This window comes from Nomia melanderi, chromosome 1 (genome assembly GCF_051020985.1).
Source record: "Nomia melanderi isolate GNS246 chromosome 1, iyNomMela1, whole genome shotgun sequence".
Classification (NCBI taxonomy): Eukaryota; Metazoa; Arthropoda; class Insecta; order Hymenoptera; family Halictidae; genus Nomia; species Nomia melanderi.
In genome coordinates, this window is record NC_134999.1 from 21960208 (window position 1) to 21978716 (window position 18509).

General features: G+C 32.5%; 1 protein-coding gene across 7 annotated transcripts in view; it reads right to left on the minus strand.

Annotated features, from left to right (window-relative positions):
- Window positions 1–18509, minus strand: part of LOC116426839 (uncharacterized) — a 207904-nt gene that overhangs the window by 23853 nt on the left and 165542 nt on the right. For 6 of the 7 annotated variants that reach the window (XM_076369098.1, XM_076369104.1, XM_076369108.1 and 3 more), the window contains one exon: window positions 10623–10937. The exons of the other annotated variant lie outside the window; for it this stretch is intronic. In XM_076369098.1, the coding sequence (XP_076225213.1) occupies window positions 10623–10929 (307 nt within the window). In that variant the 5' untranslated portion in view covers window positions 10930–10937. The remainder of the gene's footprint in view (window positions 1–10622; window positions 10938–18509) is intronic. 7 annotated transcript variants of the gene reach the window in all.

Here is an 18509-nt window from a genome sequence, read left to right on the forward strand (position 1 = left end):
GAAACTATTGAGTACATTGTTAATTCGTATTCATATGTGGATATTTATTGATTTTCTACTGCATAGACGTTGTTATAATCATGAACAAAAATTCGGCCCATAGAGGGTTAAATTGTTGCATGGAAAGCAGTCCATTTATGAATGCACGTGGTTTTGTTAACATGTTTCTTTTTTATTCAGTCAAGAGCACGTGAACAAGTCATCAGAGAAAGTTAAGTAGTAGTTATGCGCAGATTGCGTGAGTGCATTCAGCGCAACGGTTTTTTGAACTTGACTTTTTGGGAAATGAAACTTAGAATGAGAAACATTCTGTATTCTGTTTCTTGTAAAAGAAATTATTTTCTGGCTGCTTGTTTATAACATATTTTATATTATTTAACATATTTTCTGCTACAAAACAGACGTTTTTAAATAGGCATGGAAAATCGAGTATGAAAACTCGGATTAATTGTCGAACTCCATCGTGTGAGAATTATTCTTAAAAATACAAACTTTCGAATTACGATAAAGATAACGCAATACCATATAATACTATAAACGAAAAAAAATCCAAATTCTTTAAGCTACACCCACTTATTTCCAAACGAAACAACAACAGTAACGCTAATAAAAATATTAAAATTCAAAATACAAAATTCAAAATTCTTAAAACTACCCAATATCATATAATACTATAAATAAAAGAAAATTCAAAATTATTCAAACTACAAAATTCCAAAATTACAAAATTACAAAAATTACAAATTCTTCAAATTACAAAATTACAAAAATTCCCAATTCTTCAAACTACCCCCACTTCATTCCAAAAAAAAACAACAACATTAACACTAATAAAAATATTACATCAATTATATAAAATTAATACATATTAATAAAATTCTATAGACAAAGCCAAATATCCAAATTCACTAACCCAACACAATTTAAAAAACCCTCACCCCCACTCACCCCACTCGCCCCTTAACCTCCATCACGCAAACCTTACAATTTCGCAGGTCTCATTTCCAGCGCGCATCAGGAGTCGCGGAGGACAAGAGCCGCCAACAGAATCGCCGTCGCGGAGCACAGAAACGGGCGAAACGAGTCGCGGGAAAAGCTTTACATCGCTGGCAGCCGGCGCAGAACTGAGGACGCAAGCCGGGACGCGTAATAATCCGGAATTTAATTCTGGAAGAAGGCACCGTGACACGGCCAGAACCGTGGCCTATTAAGTCGAACCTGCGACGCGCGATTTTATCGCGAAGCTTGCTCCTTTGATAGTTTTCAAAGTGTAGCTGCGCATTGAATACAGGTGGTAGTGGTGTGCTGTCATGGCGTCGGGCTGGGTTTTGGTTAGGTTTGGTTTTTGTTGCACGTGTCGAGAATTGAGAGTGAATAGTGTTTTGTTCGGGTTGTAGTGATGATTTTAGTCATTTAATCAATTAGGCGTGAAAGTTTTATTCTATACTTGATTTAGAAAATTTAAATTTCATTCTATATTTACTTTACAAAATTTAATTTTTATTCTGAATTTAATTTGCAAATTTTAAATTTGATTCGATATTTGATTTATAGAATTAAAATTTGATTCTATATTTGATTTAGAAAATTTAAATTTGATTGTATATTTAATTTACAGAATTTAAATTTGATTCTATATTTTATTTACTAAATTTAAATTTGATTCTATATTTTATTTACTAAATTTAAATTTGATTCTATATTTGATTTACAAAGTTAAAATTTTATCATAAATTATATAGTTCAGCGGCACCAGATTTATCGTCTGTCGACGAGTGAAACGAGTTCGTTGTCTCTAGATTGAAATTATGAAAGTGGTGGGAATTTGTATTCGAAATATCGGGTCGACATTTTTCAGATATTTCTTAGCAATAGAAGTAACGACTCAAATTGACGTTTTCAAAATATTCTGTAGGAACTCTGACAATAAATACTTCTAAAGTCTTACTAAAGGATACTGTAAGAAATCAACACTAGCTGTTCTTTGTACAGATTTCGTTAGAAATAAATAATAAATAATGATAATAACAAACTGTCGACCGTCCGTACCGAACGTTGCACGTAAGTTGGCACTTTCGTCCGAGTGGTCAGATCCGAAGGACACGCCCTCCCCTTACCGCGCTCGCGGTTGGCTCTCTCGGAGCGACTTTCTCCGCCCCTATGACGTCACGAGTGCCAGGTTCCGGTAGTTGAGTGCCAGTAGTTGTAGTGTTAACATAAATGAAATATTCGACAAATCTAGGTGTCATTTATTTAATTTTAACATAAATGAAATATTACTTAAAAAATGTTCAACATGAATGTAAGTAATATTTCATTCATATTAAAAATAAATAAACAACATCTAGATCTGACTTCAATTTAAAATTTTCATCACAAATTTGTCACATTATTATAAAGCAAATGTTTAAAAAACAAGATTGATTATTGTAACTACTGAAAATTATTCACTTGTAGAAACTTCCATGACGAAAACATTTTCTAAGAAAGTCCATTTCACCTTCCTTCAACATTAGATAATTTTTTAATTTTTTATTAACAATTTAGGCGCTTGAACCTAACCTAATAATTACTTTCTTACAAAATAAACAATACTTCACTGAATTTCTGCTATCACTTTACATGAATTTTATTTATTTCTAAGTAAAATAATAATACTATAATTAGTAACTATACTAATATACTAATATACTAATATACTAATATACTAATATACTAATATACTAATATACTAATATACTAATATACTAATATACTAATATACTAATATACTAATATACTAATATACTAATATACTAATATACTAATATAATAATATACTAATATAATAATATACCAATATACTAATATAAATACTAATATACTGTACTAACTGTAATACTATAAATTCATTAACATTTAATTAGTAACAATACTACAAATTTATAACAAACAAAAGCAAAATAATATAAACATGAATATTCATTCAAAATTTTGCCGCCCTCCGTGACAATAGTCTCCATCCCCCATGTCAAACACCGTTCGTCCTACGATGAACACCGGTTCCTGATGTGGCGAGTCTAATTGTCAGTGCTCTCGAGCCGACCTCCACGGTCCGGCGGTTTCGGTGTCCTTTGCCTTGCAGCAACGGATTACGAATGTACTGTTGTGCTCCCGGTGTGTCCGGTGCACACCGTGTGTTAACTGATTGTTGCGGAAACGCACTAGTTTTTCGTGTACCGTTCGCTGCTAAGTGAATGGCTACTTCAGTTGAGTTGGAGGTTATGTTTCAGGGCAAGTTTATGGATGTTTATTGTGATGTTTATTTTGCAGTTTGTTATGTGTTTTTTTTTTTAAGTGGTGTAACTTGATTTTTGGAAGAAAATTGGTTAATCCATTCGCGTCCGTAAGCGGAATATTCCGCAGACGACGCTCAGGCCATTTTAGGCGGGAAAAATTTTCCCGTAAAATTCAAATTTTATTCAAAACTAAAATTATATTCAGAAGTTTTAAACAAATTTTATTAAAAACTTAAAAAAAGTTTTATTCAATAAGTAAAATTCACATTTTAATGAAAACAAACCGTGAGATATTAAAGTAAAAAATAGTAATTTAATATTAAATTTAATACTTAAAATAAAAGAATAGTTGAAATAGTAATACTAAATTTCATACTCAAGACAAACAAATACAAAAAATACCAAATACAAAACACCAAACATTAATCCTACTAAATTCTCACTAGTCCCAGTACCAACGTTACAAAACCCCCGGTCATAATGCTGAATCCCAAACTAAAGAGCCGTCAACGCTAAAGCGCGACTCGGTCGGCAAAGCGTTAATTCACCGCGACGTGCGCCGCAGTCGAATGGCTAAACGGTTAAACGGTCGAGCCTCGAGCTCTCGCGTTCCTGCGCGCGCGGCCGCGCGTCCTCGGGCGCATTCGAATGCGAGAGTCGTGGCGTTCGTATTCGCCCGCCTCTTTTCTCGTCCCACGAGTCGAACTCGGTCGCGTCTCGTTGCGCGGCGGACGTGCGCGACATGCTGAGCCCGGCGATCTTGTAAATGTGACAGTTTCGTTGCCGATCAGAGCATAAGTTGTAGCATTGAAATATTAAGATTAAATTTAATAGTGAAAATATTTATATTTTGTTTCATAACTGAAATAAAAAAATGCTAGAAATATCAAATACGAAACACTGCACATTAATGTAATATTGTAATATTATCATATATTGTATACCACATATTATCATATATCATATTTTATCATATTTTATCACATTTTATCATATTTATATCATATTTTATCATATATCATATTTTATCATATTTTAACATATATCATATATCATATTTTATCATATTTTAACATATATCATATAATTATCATATTTTATATATCATATAATTATCATATATTATCATATATATAATTATCATATATGACTCAAATTAAAATTTTCCATGCTTCACATTTTAAGCATAACCACGACCTAACCGCCGAAAGGAAAATCTCGGTTAACCGTACTCGAATCGAGCCCGTCATCAATGCTGTTTCCATTGAATAATATAAACAACGCAATAATCGAGAGAGTGTAATAAATGATAAATACGAGATGGTGAATAATTGGTTTTTGATCATTTGTTTGTTATTGAAATGAAAATAACAATGAATGAAAAAAATAACGAATAATTAAGGAAAGATGAATAATTAGTTTTCAATTATTTGTTTATTATTAATTGAAATTAAAATGGTAAGTAAAGGAGGGAAGGGGAATAATTGGTTTTTGATTAATTGTTTGTTGTTAATTGAAAATAAAATTACAACTAATGAGGGGAAGATGAATAATTAGTTTTTAATTATTGGTTAATTGAACTTATTCATTGTTAATTGAAATGAAAATAACAAATAACGAAGAAAAAAGATACTTAGTCTTTAATTATTCATTCCTCATCAATTGAAATGAGAAATAAACTAAATAATTTATTAAAATAATTGAATTTTATTAAATTTGTTTTAAATTTAATATTATATTAGAATAATTTATATAAATTACTACTCAAGATAAAATAATAGTATAAATAGTTACATCAGTTAATATTACGTACTTTAAATTGAAAAGGATCAAGATGACATTCATATCTCGACGAACAGAAAAGATTGTAAAATATCAGTTACTATATCATGCAAATCTCTTGACACTATACTACTTCCGCTAGAAATGTTTCTCCGCCTAGCAAACGGTTAACGAGTAATTTAAGCCGTCTGGGTTACATGACTCACTTTATAATTCAGGCAACAAACGTAATTTATTCGTTTTTGCTAATCATTTCTAAACTGCTCTTGTGCTTGTTGTTAATTATTACTGAACTATAAAAATTACTATGTAATAAATAAATTAAAAATTCTAAAAATCACTATATAGTAAATAAACTAAAGAACCCTAAGAATCACTATACAATAAACAAATTAAACTCTCAAAACCACTACACAATAAATAAAATAAACTAAAAATCACTATATAATAAATAACCTTAAAAAGTCATGAAGAAAGCATCTAGAATTTTCATTTAACTTTGAGGTTAAAGTTTTCAAAGAGTATTCCTGTTACGACTTCCCTTGCGGCTCGTTTGTTTCTGGAGAATGCGAAATTTTCGTATAAAGGAGGAGGAACTGTATCATCCATCATTGCACTGAAAAAGAAGGACGAACGGCGCGAGTGTCAGAACAGGACCACTTGGAGACGGTGACACACTCCGCGGGAAGAATTAATTAGGCGTGGCACGCCGGTAAATGGGACACACCTCGAGTGGACATTAATTTCTCAGCGATGTCAAGGGCTGATTAAATTTGCAACCGACCGCCGGAGTCCCTATTAATTTTCAAGCGTTGAACCCGATATTACGTAATGCGATCCCTTATGTCCACACTGATGCAGGTTTTATTGGGTTGTCCGGAAAGTTCGTGCCGATTTTTGCTAGGTGACGGACAGGTCTGAGTATATCGGAATGATTGAAAACAAATGGCATGCATATCGTAACAGTACTTCAGGCATATTTGGAAAACAATTTGGTTACGATACGTTAATTTTTGTCAGTTTTGTACGCGTTTGAATGTGAAAGAGAACGAAGTGCATTTTGGGTATTTAATGCTTTTCTTTTACGGAAAGGCAAAAATGTCACACAAGCGGCGAACAAGATATGCGCTGTTTATGGCGACGGGATGTACCACCGGTGGCACATGAACTACTATCGCGTCACAGCATTTAAATGACTGGTTACTGTAATTAACAAATTTATTTACATCTTTATATCCACAAGAGAACTATTCTCTGAGGTCTGAAGTATAGCACGAAGGAGAAAATAAATACATGCATAATTTCGAATTAGCCCCGCCAGATGGGAGAAAGTACGAAAAATAACACCGCCCCATGGTGGATACACTAAATTCAAGACCCGTCGCGAACGTGTTAAAGCTGACGATTTCAATCTTAAAGATCAAGAACGCTCGGGTAGGCACTCTACCGCAGATGAAGATCAGATTAAAACATTGATCGAGAATAACTCACGCTATACGACACGTATAATTAAGTTTTTAATAACTGAATGGAGGTAAAAAGTTCAACTTGATAAAAAATTGAAATTAATAATAATTGATTTATTTTGGATTAATCTATTTTGAATTAATCTAAATTAAAAAGATTAATCTGTTTTGTACTTAGATGAGAGGTTAATTTTTGAAGTGGAGCTTAGTAGAATTACCAATTACTAACTTTAAGAAGCAAACAATCAACTTTTTAATAATAGACTGTACGTAAAACTCAATTAGATAAAAGATTGAAATTAGTAATAACTTCACACATGAATAAATTAGTTCACATTAATAAATTAGTTCTATTCGAAAGGTTCATCTATTTCATACATGACAGATTAATTTTTAAAGCAAGACTTAGTAGAATTACTAATTACTAACTCTAAGTAAAATTTTTCCAGCAAAATGTTTAATAAATTCATTTTAAACATACCAAGAACATTATGTTTTGTATAGTTTGTTTATACTCAGAGGATAATTATTGATTCGCCAATGCTAATGATATTACACACACGACAATGAGGAATTGATTAAAATCTTCCTTCGCAAGTGAAACAACACAGTGTTCTGCTGACATGATTCTGCAGTGTGACGGATGAGCAGTTCCCAAGGAATTAATTAATGGTGACGTGGCCCTGGATTCCTTTTCATCTCGCTTTTTGAACCTTTTAATGAGATTGCCCTTCGGGGACCTTCCAAATGCCTGAGACGCCTTCAATTAGATTCCCTGAAGCTTTATTCTTTTCACTTCTTACACACCAACCAGAAGAAGATAAATTCTTGACAGAATTTTAATTAAACTGTACTGTGCAACACTGTCTCACTGTATCATTTTTTGTGGAATGATATATTAATTATCGTGCATTGCATAGCCGATAATAAAATAATAAGAAAGCATTTGTTTTACTGTTAGGAGAATTATAAGAATTCTTTTGTCAAGTCATTTTATCATTTTCCTCCTCTAAATATGTATTCTGATTTTTTAAAGAATCTGTTTGTGTTAAAGTATGTGAAAAATAAGAAATTAAATCAGGCTTTCATGTTACAATTATTTGCAAGTATTTCATATGAGAACTATTTGCATGTTAATGAAAAGTGTTTTGTAAAAAAAAATTCAACAGATTGTTGCAAATGAAATGACATATTCTTGTATCATTTATTTATTTTTTTTATTTATTTATTTATTTTTAGATGTACACCTGTGCAGAGAAAAGGACAGTCTGCATAACTGTAACGTTACCAGTGAACTTCCTAGAGACAGATTGCATCATCTCAATTTAGAGAGCCGGGCACCGTGCATAATAAGTTTGAGCATATTACTAACAAGGGGATTACATATTACTTTTCAGCCAGCACAAGCTGATTTTCATGAAACTCATGTGAGACATAGATTTTAAGAAAATGTTTGATAAGTATTTTTCCTTATCTGCCAATATTCAGGTTCAAGGGCTGAAAACACCCCTAAACACACGCGTTGGATATAAACATAATAATTCTAACATTACCATCTCAAATGTAGTATAAATGGATTGCTGAAATTTTTCTGATTAAAATGAGTCCAAACACGACGTAAATCGGACTATTCTTATCGATTTCATGGAAACGAGCCTTCAGGTTCATTAATTACATTAAGTCGGAGTGGTACCAATGGAATGTCGAGATTGTGCTGATTAAAATGAGTCCAAACATGATGGGAATCGGACTAGTTTTACGGAATTGATGTAATTAATGGAATTAAAGGCGCGTTTCCATGAAATTGTAAAACAAGTCCAATTTACGCCGTGTTTGGACTCATTTTAATCAGGGAAATCACAATATTCCAATGGTACTATGATTGAGAAGATAAGGTTAAATATGCAACAAAGAAAATTTCAATTGCAGTCATTTTACTCGTACCTTCTCAAACATAATGTCAGTGAATTGCTGAGATTCTGCTGATTAAAATGAGTCCAATCGCGATAGGAATCGGATTAGTTTTACGGAATTGATATAATTAACGAAACTAAAGGCGCGTTTCCATCAAAACCTAAAACTAGTCCGATCTAGGCCGTGTTTGGGCTCATTTTAATCAGGAAAATCTCAATATTCCATTGGTACTACGATTGAGAAGGTGCGATTAAACATTCATTAAAGAAAATTTCAATTGCAGTCATTTTAATCTTATCTTCTCAAATTTGTCAATTTTAATGGAATAAATAATTCTCTTTTTAGTTCTTGAAGGATTTATTCATTTCTTTGTTTTTGCTAGGTTGGTAGTTTATTAAATAGGTAGTTCTAGTGTTAATAATGTATTAGTAAGAAAGATTTGTGTGTCCAATCCTCAATCTTGTTAGTACATATAATTTTTATTTAACATTAGATCTACGTACCAGTCCAAATGACTGGTTTCAATCTTTTTGTTCAGCTACTGCATTCTTCTTTTTGTTCAGCTTACGCATCTACCCTTTCTTAAACGTTGATCATCAATTACAAGCATTTAATGACAGGCAACATTCAAAATCTTTATATCTACACATTCGGGCATCTCTCCTCTACTTTTCCCAACAAATTTGAACCACCTATCATTTCTACTTTCCACGTAACACCAATTTCTTCCAAAAATTCGACCATTTTTACAAAGTACGCGAACCTACCTTCACACCTTGACCATCATTTAAAATCATTTAATGCACGCAATGCCCAAAATCTTTATATCTACACATTCGTGCATCCCTCTCCTATTTCCCCAACAAATTTAACCCACCCATCGTTTCTACTTTCCAAGTACCACCCATTTCTTCCAAAAATTCGACCATTTCCACAACCCCCAAATCTCTCAATCTACTTAATTCTTAATTCTACTTAATTCCCTGACTCACATTTAACGCCATGAACACCGCAAGAACCACCCAATGACCACCACAAAACAAAAATCACGTCGAACAGTGCAATCAAACCGCGATTGTTTATAATCTTCGCGATAATTCCGACTCGCGCGCGATAAATTACTGTACTCCAACCGCGTTTCGCTACGAACGTCCGGGAAAATGCTCTCGCCGCGCGTATATTACGCGGTTACGTAAGATTATGATGTTTCTCTTGATCCGCGAATAACTGAACCACTGATCAATGGTAATTTATCGTTATTGGAACAGTTATTAGTCGGCCGCAACGGCGTTAGGCTTCTCGGCTGTTTCTTTGTGCTGTTACAGTTATTAACACATTTTGACCTGCAAAAATCATTATCGCATAAATCTGAGAGCGAACCGGTTTTGTTGGAGGGTTGAAGATAGAGGGATTGTAATGGTCCTTTTTGCGTTTGTTTTAGTGCTGGGATTATAAGGATTTGTTTATTAAGGTGTTTTATCATTTTTGTGTTCTAAATTTGCATTCTGATTTTTATTTGAGAATTTGAGAATGAGGAGTGATTTGAGAAATCATTTTGATCAATGAGGATGAAGTCTTGTTGTGGCTAAAACATGGTTTTTTCATTTATTGTTTTATTCTTGGGAGAATTATAACAATTTCTTTGTCCAGTTATTTTATCATTTTTCTGTTCTAAATGTGTATCTTGATTTTTTAAAGAATTTGTTTGTGTTAAAGTGTGTTAAAGTTTATGTTAAAGTTTATGTTAAATTTATGTTAAAGAATGTTAAAGTTTATGTTAAAGTTTATATATATATATATACAGTTTCATACTGTTTGTTACAGAATCAGTTAGCTTGACATATAGTTTTACATTGTGTTATACAGTTTTATATAGTTTTACATTTTTTTATATAGCTTTATATAGCTTTATATAGTTTCATATAGTTTTCTATAGTTTTCTATAGCTTGGTATAGTTTCATACAGTATACTTTTCTATAGTTTCATAAAATTTCCTACACTTCCCTATCCTTCCACATACTTCCCCATACTTCCTCATACTTCCCTACACTCCCAACTACCTCACCCAAAACTGCAACAGAAACTTTAAAAACTGTCATCTACCCTGTAACAGTGTCAATCCCATCCCGGTCCCTCGTCAATCGATCATCACTAATTGGCGCGGACAGACTCGCAAATTACCTCGCTGCTTCTCCGGCTCGTGTTCGACGATGAACGCGGGGACGGCGGTGACCATCTGGTAGTCGTCCTGCTGCTGCTGCTGCTCCTGCTTCGTCGCGAGCAGCGCCTGCATCGCGCTCGCGTCGCCACAGCTGCGCCTGGTGTACTTCGTCCGCGAAACGCGCAGCAGCGCGGCCGGGCCGACCGCCTGGCAGCCGTCGCGCGCCGCCGACGGGCCCGCCGGCGCGTCTTGCGCCGGGCTGCTGGCCAGCGACAGCGCGACGTCGTCCGCGCTGTGCCGGCGGGACTTCGAGAGCCGCTTGAACATCGCTGCGCCTGGAATGACGAGAGTTTTCGGGGTTAGACGGGATGTTGGTTTTCTGAGTAAATTCTAGTGTTTGTTAATATTAACACTACTGTGTGGGTGAAAAGTACCCATTCCTTTCTGTGTTCTATTGATAATAAATTTAAAAAATTGATAATAAATAAATTTAAATATTGCTGCGCCTGGAATTTCAAGAGTTTTTTGGGGTTAGAAGGGATTTCAGTTTTTTGGCAAAATTCGAATGTTTTTTAACAGTAATTTTTGTAATTACAATTTATAGATAATGAACATCGCTGCGCCTGGAATAACAAGAGTTTTTGGAGGTTGGAAGGGATTTCAGTTTTTTGACGGAATTCGAATGTTTCTTAATACTAACTTAATACTAAAACTACAGGGCGGTTCAAAATTAGCTGCGCCTGCAATTTCAAGACTTTTTTGGGAGGTTAGAAGGGATGTTGGTTTTTTTGACAAAATTCGAATGTTCCTTAATCCTTTGCCTTGCGATTTATTTCTCAACTATAATCGATACAATTACTTTATTATTGACATGTTAAATCTCGTTGGGGTCACCGGTGACTCTCAACCATATTAGACCCATTTTAATGTCACTTCCTTTTTCGTTACATAAATTGAATATTTCCATATTATATATATTATATATATATTAGCATATAACCATTAATAATACAATATAACTACTTATAATATAATATAATATAATATAATATAATATAATATAATATAATATAATATAATATAATGTAATATAATGTAATATTATGTAACCATTTATAACATAACATAATATAATCATTTATAATACAACATAATATAATATAATATGACCACTTACTATAATATAAAACAAAACAACCATTTACCACATCACAACCCCAAAACCAACAACCACTCCACATCCCCAATCCCAAATCCCAAATCCGATTTCCCTCCAAAACACAACATCCAAACATCCCTCAGCTGTCCCCACCGTCCCATCCTTCGCGTCCCACAGCGCCTCGCTCGGCCAGTGATTTATGCCTGGTTCATCGCTGCCCCGAGCCGCAAAAACCCGAGAGGTATCGGCCGGGGGATTGAACGGTAAATCGTACTTGGAAACTTGCGCGCGGCGCAGATTGGGCCGCCGCGTCGCGCAGGGGGGCAGGGCGGCGCGGCGCGGCGCAGTCGCGCTCGCGTTTTTCTGGGCGCGGTTTTTCGAGGCGAACTAAATTTCGAGCTGCACCGGAGCGCGCGTTTTCTTCCCTTGGCGCGCATTCCGAACGGAAGAATTTGACCCGCAATCGAACGACGACGGACGTGACCGTTAGTTGAATCGGAATGGGAGATGATATTGAGGTGGGTTTGGGGTTATGTCGGGGTAACGGGGTAATTGTTTTCGACGTGAGTTGGGTTTTTAGGAATGGAATATACAATGTTGTGTAGTTCTTATTTGTGATTGGTTTATCAATGTTAATTGTTTGGTTAGATGAATATAGATGTAAACAGATGTAAATAGATATAAATATTAAAAATATTAAATTGAGTAACTAATATTAAATTAATAATATATTAAATTAATACGATATTGAATTAACTAACTAGTTAATCAATATTAATTTTTTAGTTAGATGAATATAGAGATTGATAGATGTAGATAGATGTAGATAGATGTAGATAGATGTAGATAGATATAAAGATTGATAGATGTAGATAGATGTAGATAGATATAGAGATTGATAGATGTAGATAGATGTAGATACATGTAGGTAGATGTAGGTAAATATCAAACTACAAATAAAACTATAAATAAATATAAAATTATAAATGAAACTATTAATATTTATTTATTTATTTATTTATATATACATAAAACGTTCAAGATTCTTCTGTCACTTAACATCTTACTAAATTACTAAAATACTCTAACCTCAAAAACTGTCATCAAAACAACTGCAGGTAGCGAGTAGGTTCAATTAAAAATATAATGTAAAGCTATAAATAAATATTGTAATATAAAAATTAAATATAATATATATATATATATATATATATAATATAATATATATATATATATATATATATATATAATATAATATATATATATATATATATATATATAACATGAAACTATAAATGAAACTATAAATAAAATTAAATAAATTTAAAACTATAAATAAAACTATAAATAAAACTATAAATAAAACCATAAATAAATATAGAGAACTATAAGTAAAACTATAAATAAATATAGAGAACTATAAGTAAAACTATAAATGAAACTATGAAAAAACTACAATAAAACTATAAATGAAACTATGAAAAAACTACAATAAAACTATAAATAAATACAGAACTATAAATATAGAACTATACATAAAACTATAAATAAAGCTATAAATAAAACTACAAATAAATATAGGACTATAAATAAAACTACAAATAAATATAGGACTATAAACAAAACTACAAATAAAACTACAAATATTTATTCATTCATACACAAAACCTTCAACATCCCCACATCACTCATCATCTCACCAAATCCCTAAAACACTCTAACCCCAACAACCATCTTCAAAAAAAACCACAGGTAGCGAATAGGTTAACCGCTCCAACAAACCCGATTACCGTGCACGAAGCGTGTCGCCGTACCGTGCAGTCGACGCTGCGCAGCAACAGCAAAGTTTCATTCCGCCGGCGCACCGGAATTATTGTTCCAATATATTTTAACCGAATCAGCGTAAAAACTGACGCCGCCTGATTTACGAAGGACCATTTAACGGGACGATGGGAGGGCGAAGCTTTTTCTCGGATCATTTGCTTGTTCCGCGCCGGCCGTTCCCGCCAGGCCGCTGCGCGCGCACGCGTACGAGCCGCGTCGCGAAGGCAAGAGCAAGAACCTATTCAATGAACTTCGAAGGTCGTGTCAAATGCAACGACCTGGGCCGCGGAGGGACGCGGCGATCGGGGGAATATTGGGGTGGAGGAATGTGTTCTTTTTTTGGGTATTTTGGTTTTTTGGTTGTTGGGAATTTTATTGTGTTATTGTATGTATTGTTGTATATTAAATGTTGTATGTAATGTTGTATATATTGTTGCATATATTATTGTATATATTATTGTATATAAAATATTATACATACTATTGTACATAAAATATTGTATATATTATTGTATATAATATTCTAAATAAAATATTGTATATCAATATTTGTGTTCTTTTTTTTAGGACAAATTCAATTTTTTATAGATGTTGGTTTAAAAGATCAATTCATTCTTTTCGACATCTAATAAATTCAAAGACTTTCAGACGTTTAATGAATTTTATCAATTTGATGTTGTAAGTTGCAGAAATATTAAATATCATTAAATGTAATTTATGCAATGAATGGTGAACAAATATAAATGACACTTAATCTTTTCAAGTCCAAATTGAATATTATTTTTCCATTATTAAATATAATTTTTCCCTATGAATGATCAACAAATATAAATGTCAATCTTTTCAAGTCCAAATTGAATAATGTCTTTCTATTATTAAATATAAAGTTCCGCTTGAAATCCTCACAAGCCTGTCATGATATTGTAGGGCAAAGGGTTAATTAGGTCATTTATCCGGATATAAAGACAACTCCTCCTTTGACCGTAAAAAGAATAATAAAAACCATCTTTGGTCTGTGCTCGCTGCAATGTTGGATGGCCCAAACACAGGGCATAAATTTTTATGGGCTTCTGTGATGTCATGACTAAATTGGAACTCATAAAGCATAGAGTGCCGGAAATGAATTTAATGTTCATCCGTAATAAATATTTATTTCAATATTTAAAAATCAAAAAATCCTTCCAATTGAAGAATTTAAATAATATTATTTAATTATTCAAATTATTTTACAATAAAGTAATAAGCATACGTCATACGTTACAAATGATTGTACCTCCATTTTTGCAAATAAATATATAGGAAACCGTAACACTTATTATTGATAACTTTATTCACCATAACAACAATGTTTACAGGGTTATTAATGTACAATGTAATTATTTGTATAACAAAATGTTGATATACAGTTGACTTTATCTTTCGTGTGTAGAAGTTGACGTGTTTAGTTTTTTCTGTCACAGGTTACGAATACTGAATATTTAATAAATGATAATCTTATCCTTAAATTATCCTTTTCACTAAACAATTATTATTAAAACTAAAATAGCAGTGAAAAGAATTAAAAATCAGTTCAAGAATTAAAAAATCAAGAATTAAAATTCAAAAAAATTCAATTGATAAATTGAAAAAGAATTATACTGATAAATAATTGAATTGATAAAAAATGAAATCAATAAATTGAGAAAGAATTGTATCGATAAATTGGAAAAGAATTAAATTGATGAAAAATTAAATTGATAAAAGATTAAATAAATTGAAAAAGAATTAAATTGACAAAAAATTAAATAAATTGACAAAAGATTAAATAAATTGAAAAAGAATTCAGTTGATAAATCAATAAATTTCTCAATTATTCACGCCTACAAAACGGCAGCTCGAGACGAGCAAAATAAATTTAAGAAAAGCGCGTACGATAATAAAGCCGGGCGAAGTATAAATTCCATTATGCGTGTTACGAGATAATAAAAGTGTATTAGAGGTTGTGTTCGTGAAGTAATGAGTGAGGCGAAGTTATCGATAGTGAATACAAATGATAGTTGTTACTTGATTTCTCATTCGGATAAGGGAGCCGTGTTTACATGCGTTAAACGTTAATTTACGAGGAAATTTCCATTTAAACGGTATCGCTATCATCGCCGGGGCAGCCAAGGCGCGCACTGGACGGGCGGTCGGACGGACAAACGCCGATGGGCGAAGGAGATAACGCGGAATAAGCGACCCCTGCGATTCGGTTTTGGCGGCAATGGTTTCTTCTTGTTGTGTATTATGAACTTGTCAATTTCTTATTTGGGGTTTTTATTGATGTTATATATATATCCTTCTCTCGTTTTTTTTATTATTAATTAAAAACTTATATATATCCTTCTCTTGGTTTTTTATTATAAATTGTAAACTTGTAAATATCTTTCTTCTTGTTTTTTATTGTATATTATAAATTTATAAATATCCTTTTCGCGTTCTTTTTTTATTGTATATTAAAAATTCTGTTACGTTTATATATATACATTTATTTAATTTATAACAATTTAATTTATACCAATTTATTACACACACACATATATAAATTATTCTTTTATTTTTAAATTTATATTTAAATTCATTACATTCAGAATGTAGTAAATTTTTACTAATTTACAAATTCAAGAAAATCCAGTGCCTCTGTAATAACGCAAAATGACAGGAAACCATTAAAAATGTTGATAAACGACTGTAAGATACACAGCAGAAAAAGCAGGAACGTCGGTTTTTCTAAGATCCCGGAGAACCACCCGACGGCAGGAATCCCGCCGCGCGCCGATATCCGAAGCATTCTATCGGTAAAAACTCTTCCGTTCCGGAATAAAAAGGAACCGTTCCGTTCACCACAAATTGCATTCTTCGCCTGGGAAAAATGCGAGACGCAGGCGGAAGAGATTCCGTCATTTATTGTGCACCACGACTTCCACGATTCGACTGGGATTAGGGCCTAGTCAGATTTCAAATTGTTTTAATCTGAGGTTAGGTTATTTATCTTTTGTGTTACAGTGAAGTGTATGTTTTATTTAAGTGTACTATAGTTTATATAAGTATAGTGTATTTTATGTAAATTATATAACTATATATTATATTATACATTATATATTATACATTATGTACTATACTATAATTTATTTTAAATATAATATATTTTGTATAAATTATATACTATACATTATATGTTATACATTATATACCATACATTATATATTGTATATTATATACTATATTATAATTTATATAAATGTATTGCATTTTGTATAAATTGTATACTATACATTATATTTCATACAAATTATATACTATACATTATATATTACACATTATATACTGTATTATAATTTATATAAGTACATTATATTTTGTATAAATCATACACTATACATTATAAACTATATTATAATTTGTATAAATATATTATATTTTGTATAAATTATATACTATACATTATATATTGTACATTAATTACAATTTAAAATTAATTTCTTTTGTTTAATGTAAAATATAGATAAGGAATATGTTAACGCGTTAAAAAATAAATCACAGTGCAAGAGGTCAGTACGACAAACTGCAGTAATAACAATATCTATAATTTCTTTTGCTTTATGGAAAATATAGGTAACGTGTTAACGTGTTAAAAAATAAATCACAGGGCAAGAGGTCAGCACAACAAACAGCAATAATAACAATATCTATAAGATTAATTTCTTTAACTTTATATAAAATATAGGTAACGTGTTCACTTGTTAAAAAATAAATCACAGGCAAGAGGTCAGTACGACAACCAGCGTGACAAACAGCGTGCCAACGATGGAAAAACGGTGGTCAAGAACACGTCGCGAGGTCGCGGCGCGTAAACCGTCCCGTGTAACAGTGCCATTACGCTGATCTCGGGATATTATTTTCGAACGTCGGTAGCGCGGCCACGTGGAGAGCAATTAACTTCGCTCTCGCGGCCGGCCACGAAGGTCGCTCACTATTATTTATTTTCCCTCGCCAAGGTTCCCCGGTCGCTCGGGTGACGCGCTGATTCTTTCGGTGGCAGTATATATATATAGCAAATTTTGAAATTCTGAAATTTTGAAATTTTGAAATCTTGAAATCTTGAAATCTTGAAATTTTGAGATATTGAGATATTGAAATTTTGGTCGACAGTGGAATTTAAGCGAGCAGACGATATAGGAGGGAGGTATTTTGCAACGAGAATTGACTCGAGTAGGATGAAGGTGGAGGATTAATACAGTGGGTGGAAGGCAGTTCGTTAAAAATTGAAAATTGTAATTGGTGCAACGAGGAAAATTTCAACTTTAGTCCTTTTAACTTTAGCTTCTCAAGTATGGTGGAAATGGATTGCTGAGATTGTGCTGATTGAAACGAGTCCAAACACGGTAGAAATCGGAGTAGTTTTACTGAATTGTTGTAATTAGAGAAATTAAAGGCTCGTTTTCATGGAATTGTGAACTAGTTCGATTCACGTCGTGTTTGGACTCATTTTAATCAGGACAATCTCAACAATACAGTGGCAATATCTTCGAGAAGACATGGTTAAAATGACGTCAATTGAAATTTTCATCATTGCATGTTTAACCACATCTTCTCAATCATGCCAATAGAATATTAAAATTCTTCTCATTGAAATAAGTCCAAAAACGACTTAAACTAGTTGTTAATAAATAACAGATGTTTCTCTGATAAATCATCAAAGAAATCAATTTACTAGTGCATAAAGTGAATTGTATATCAATTAATGTTTAGATGCACTCTTGGAGTTTATACAAAAATCTCAAAAAATTAATTTCACTGCTCGATAGTTTTAATGATTTAGTGATCGTTTCAAGAAAATCAATCTTTTTTTCATCTTCATTCATTCATTTATTACAACAATAAAAATGAATAAATAATGGATCTA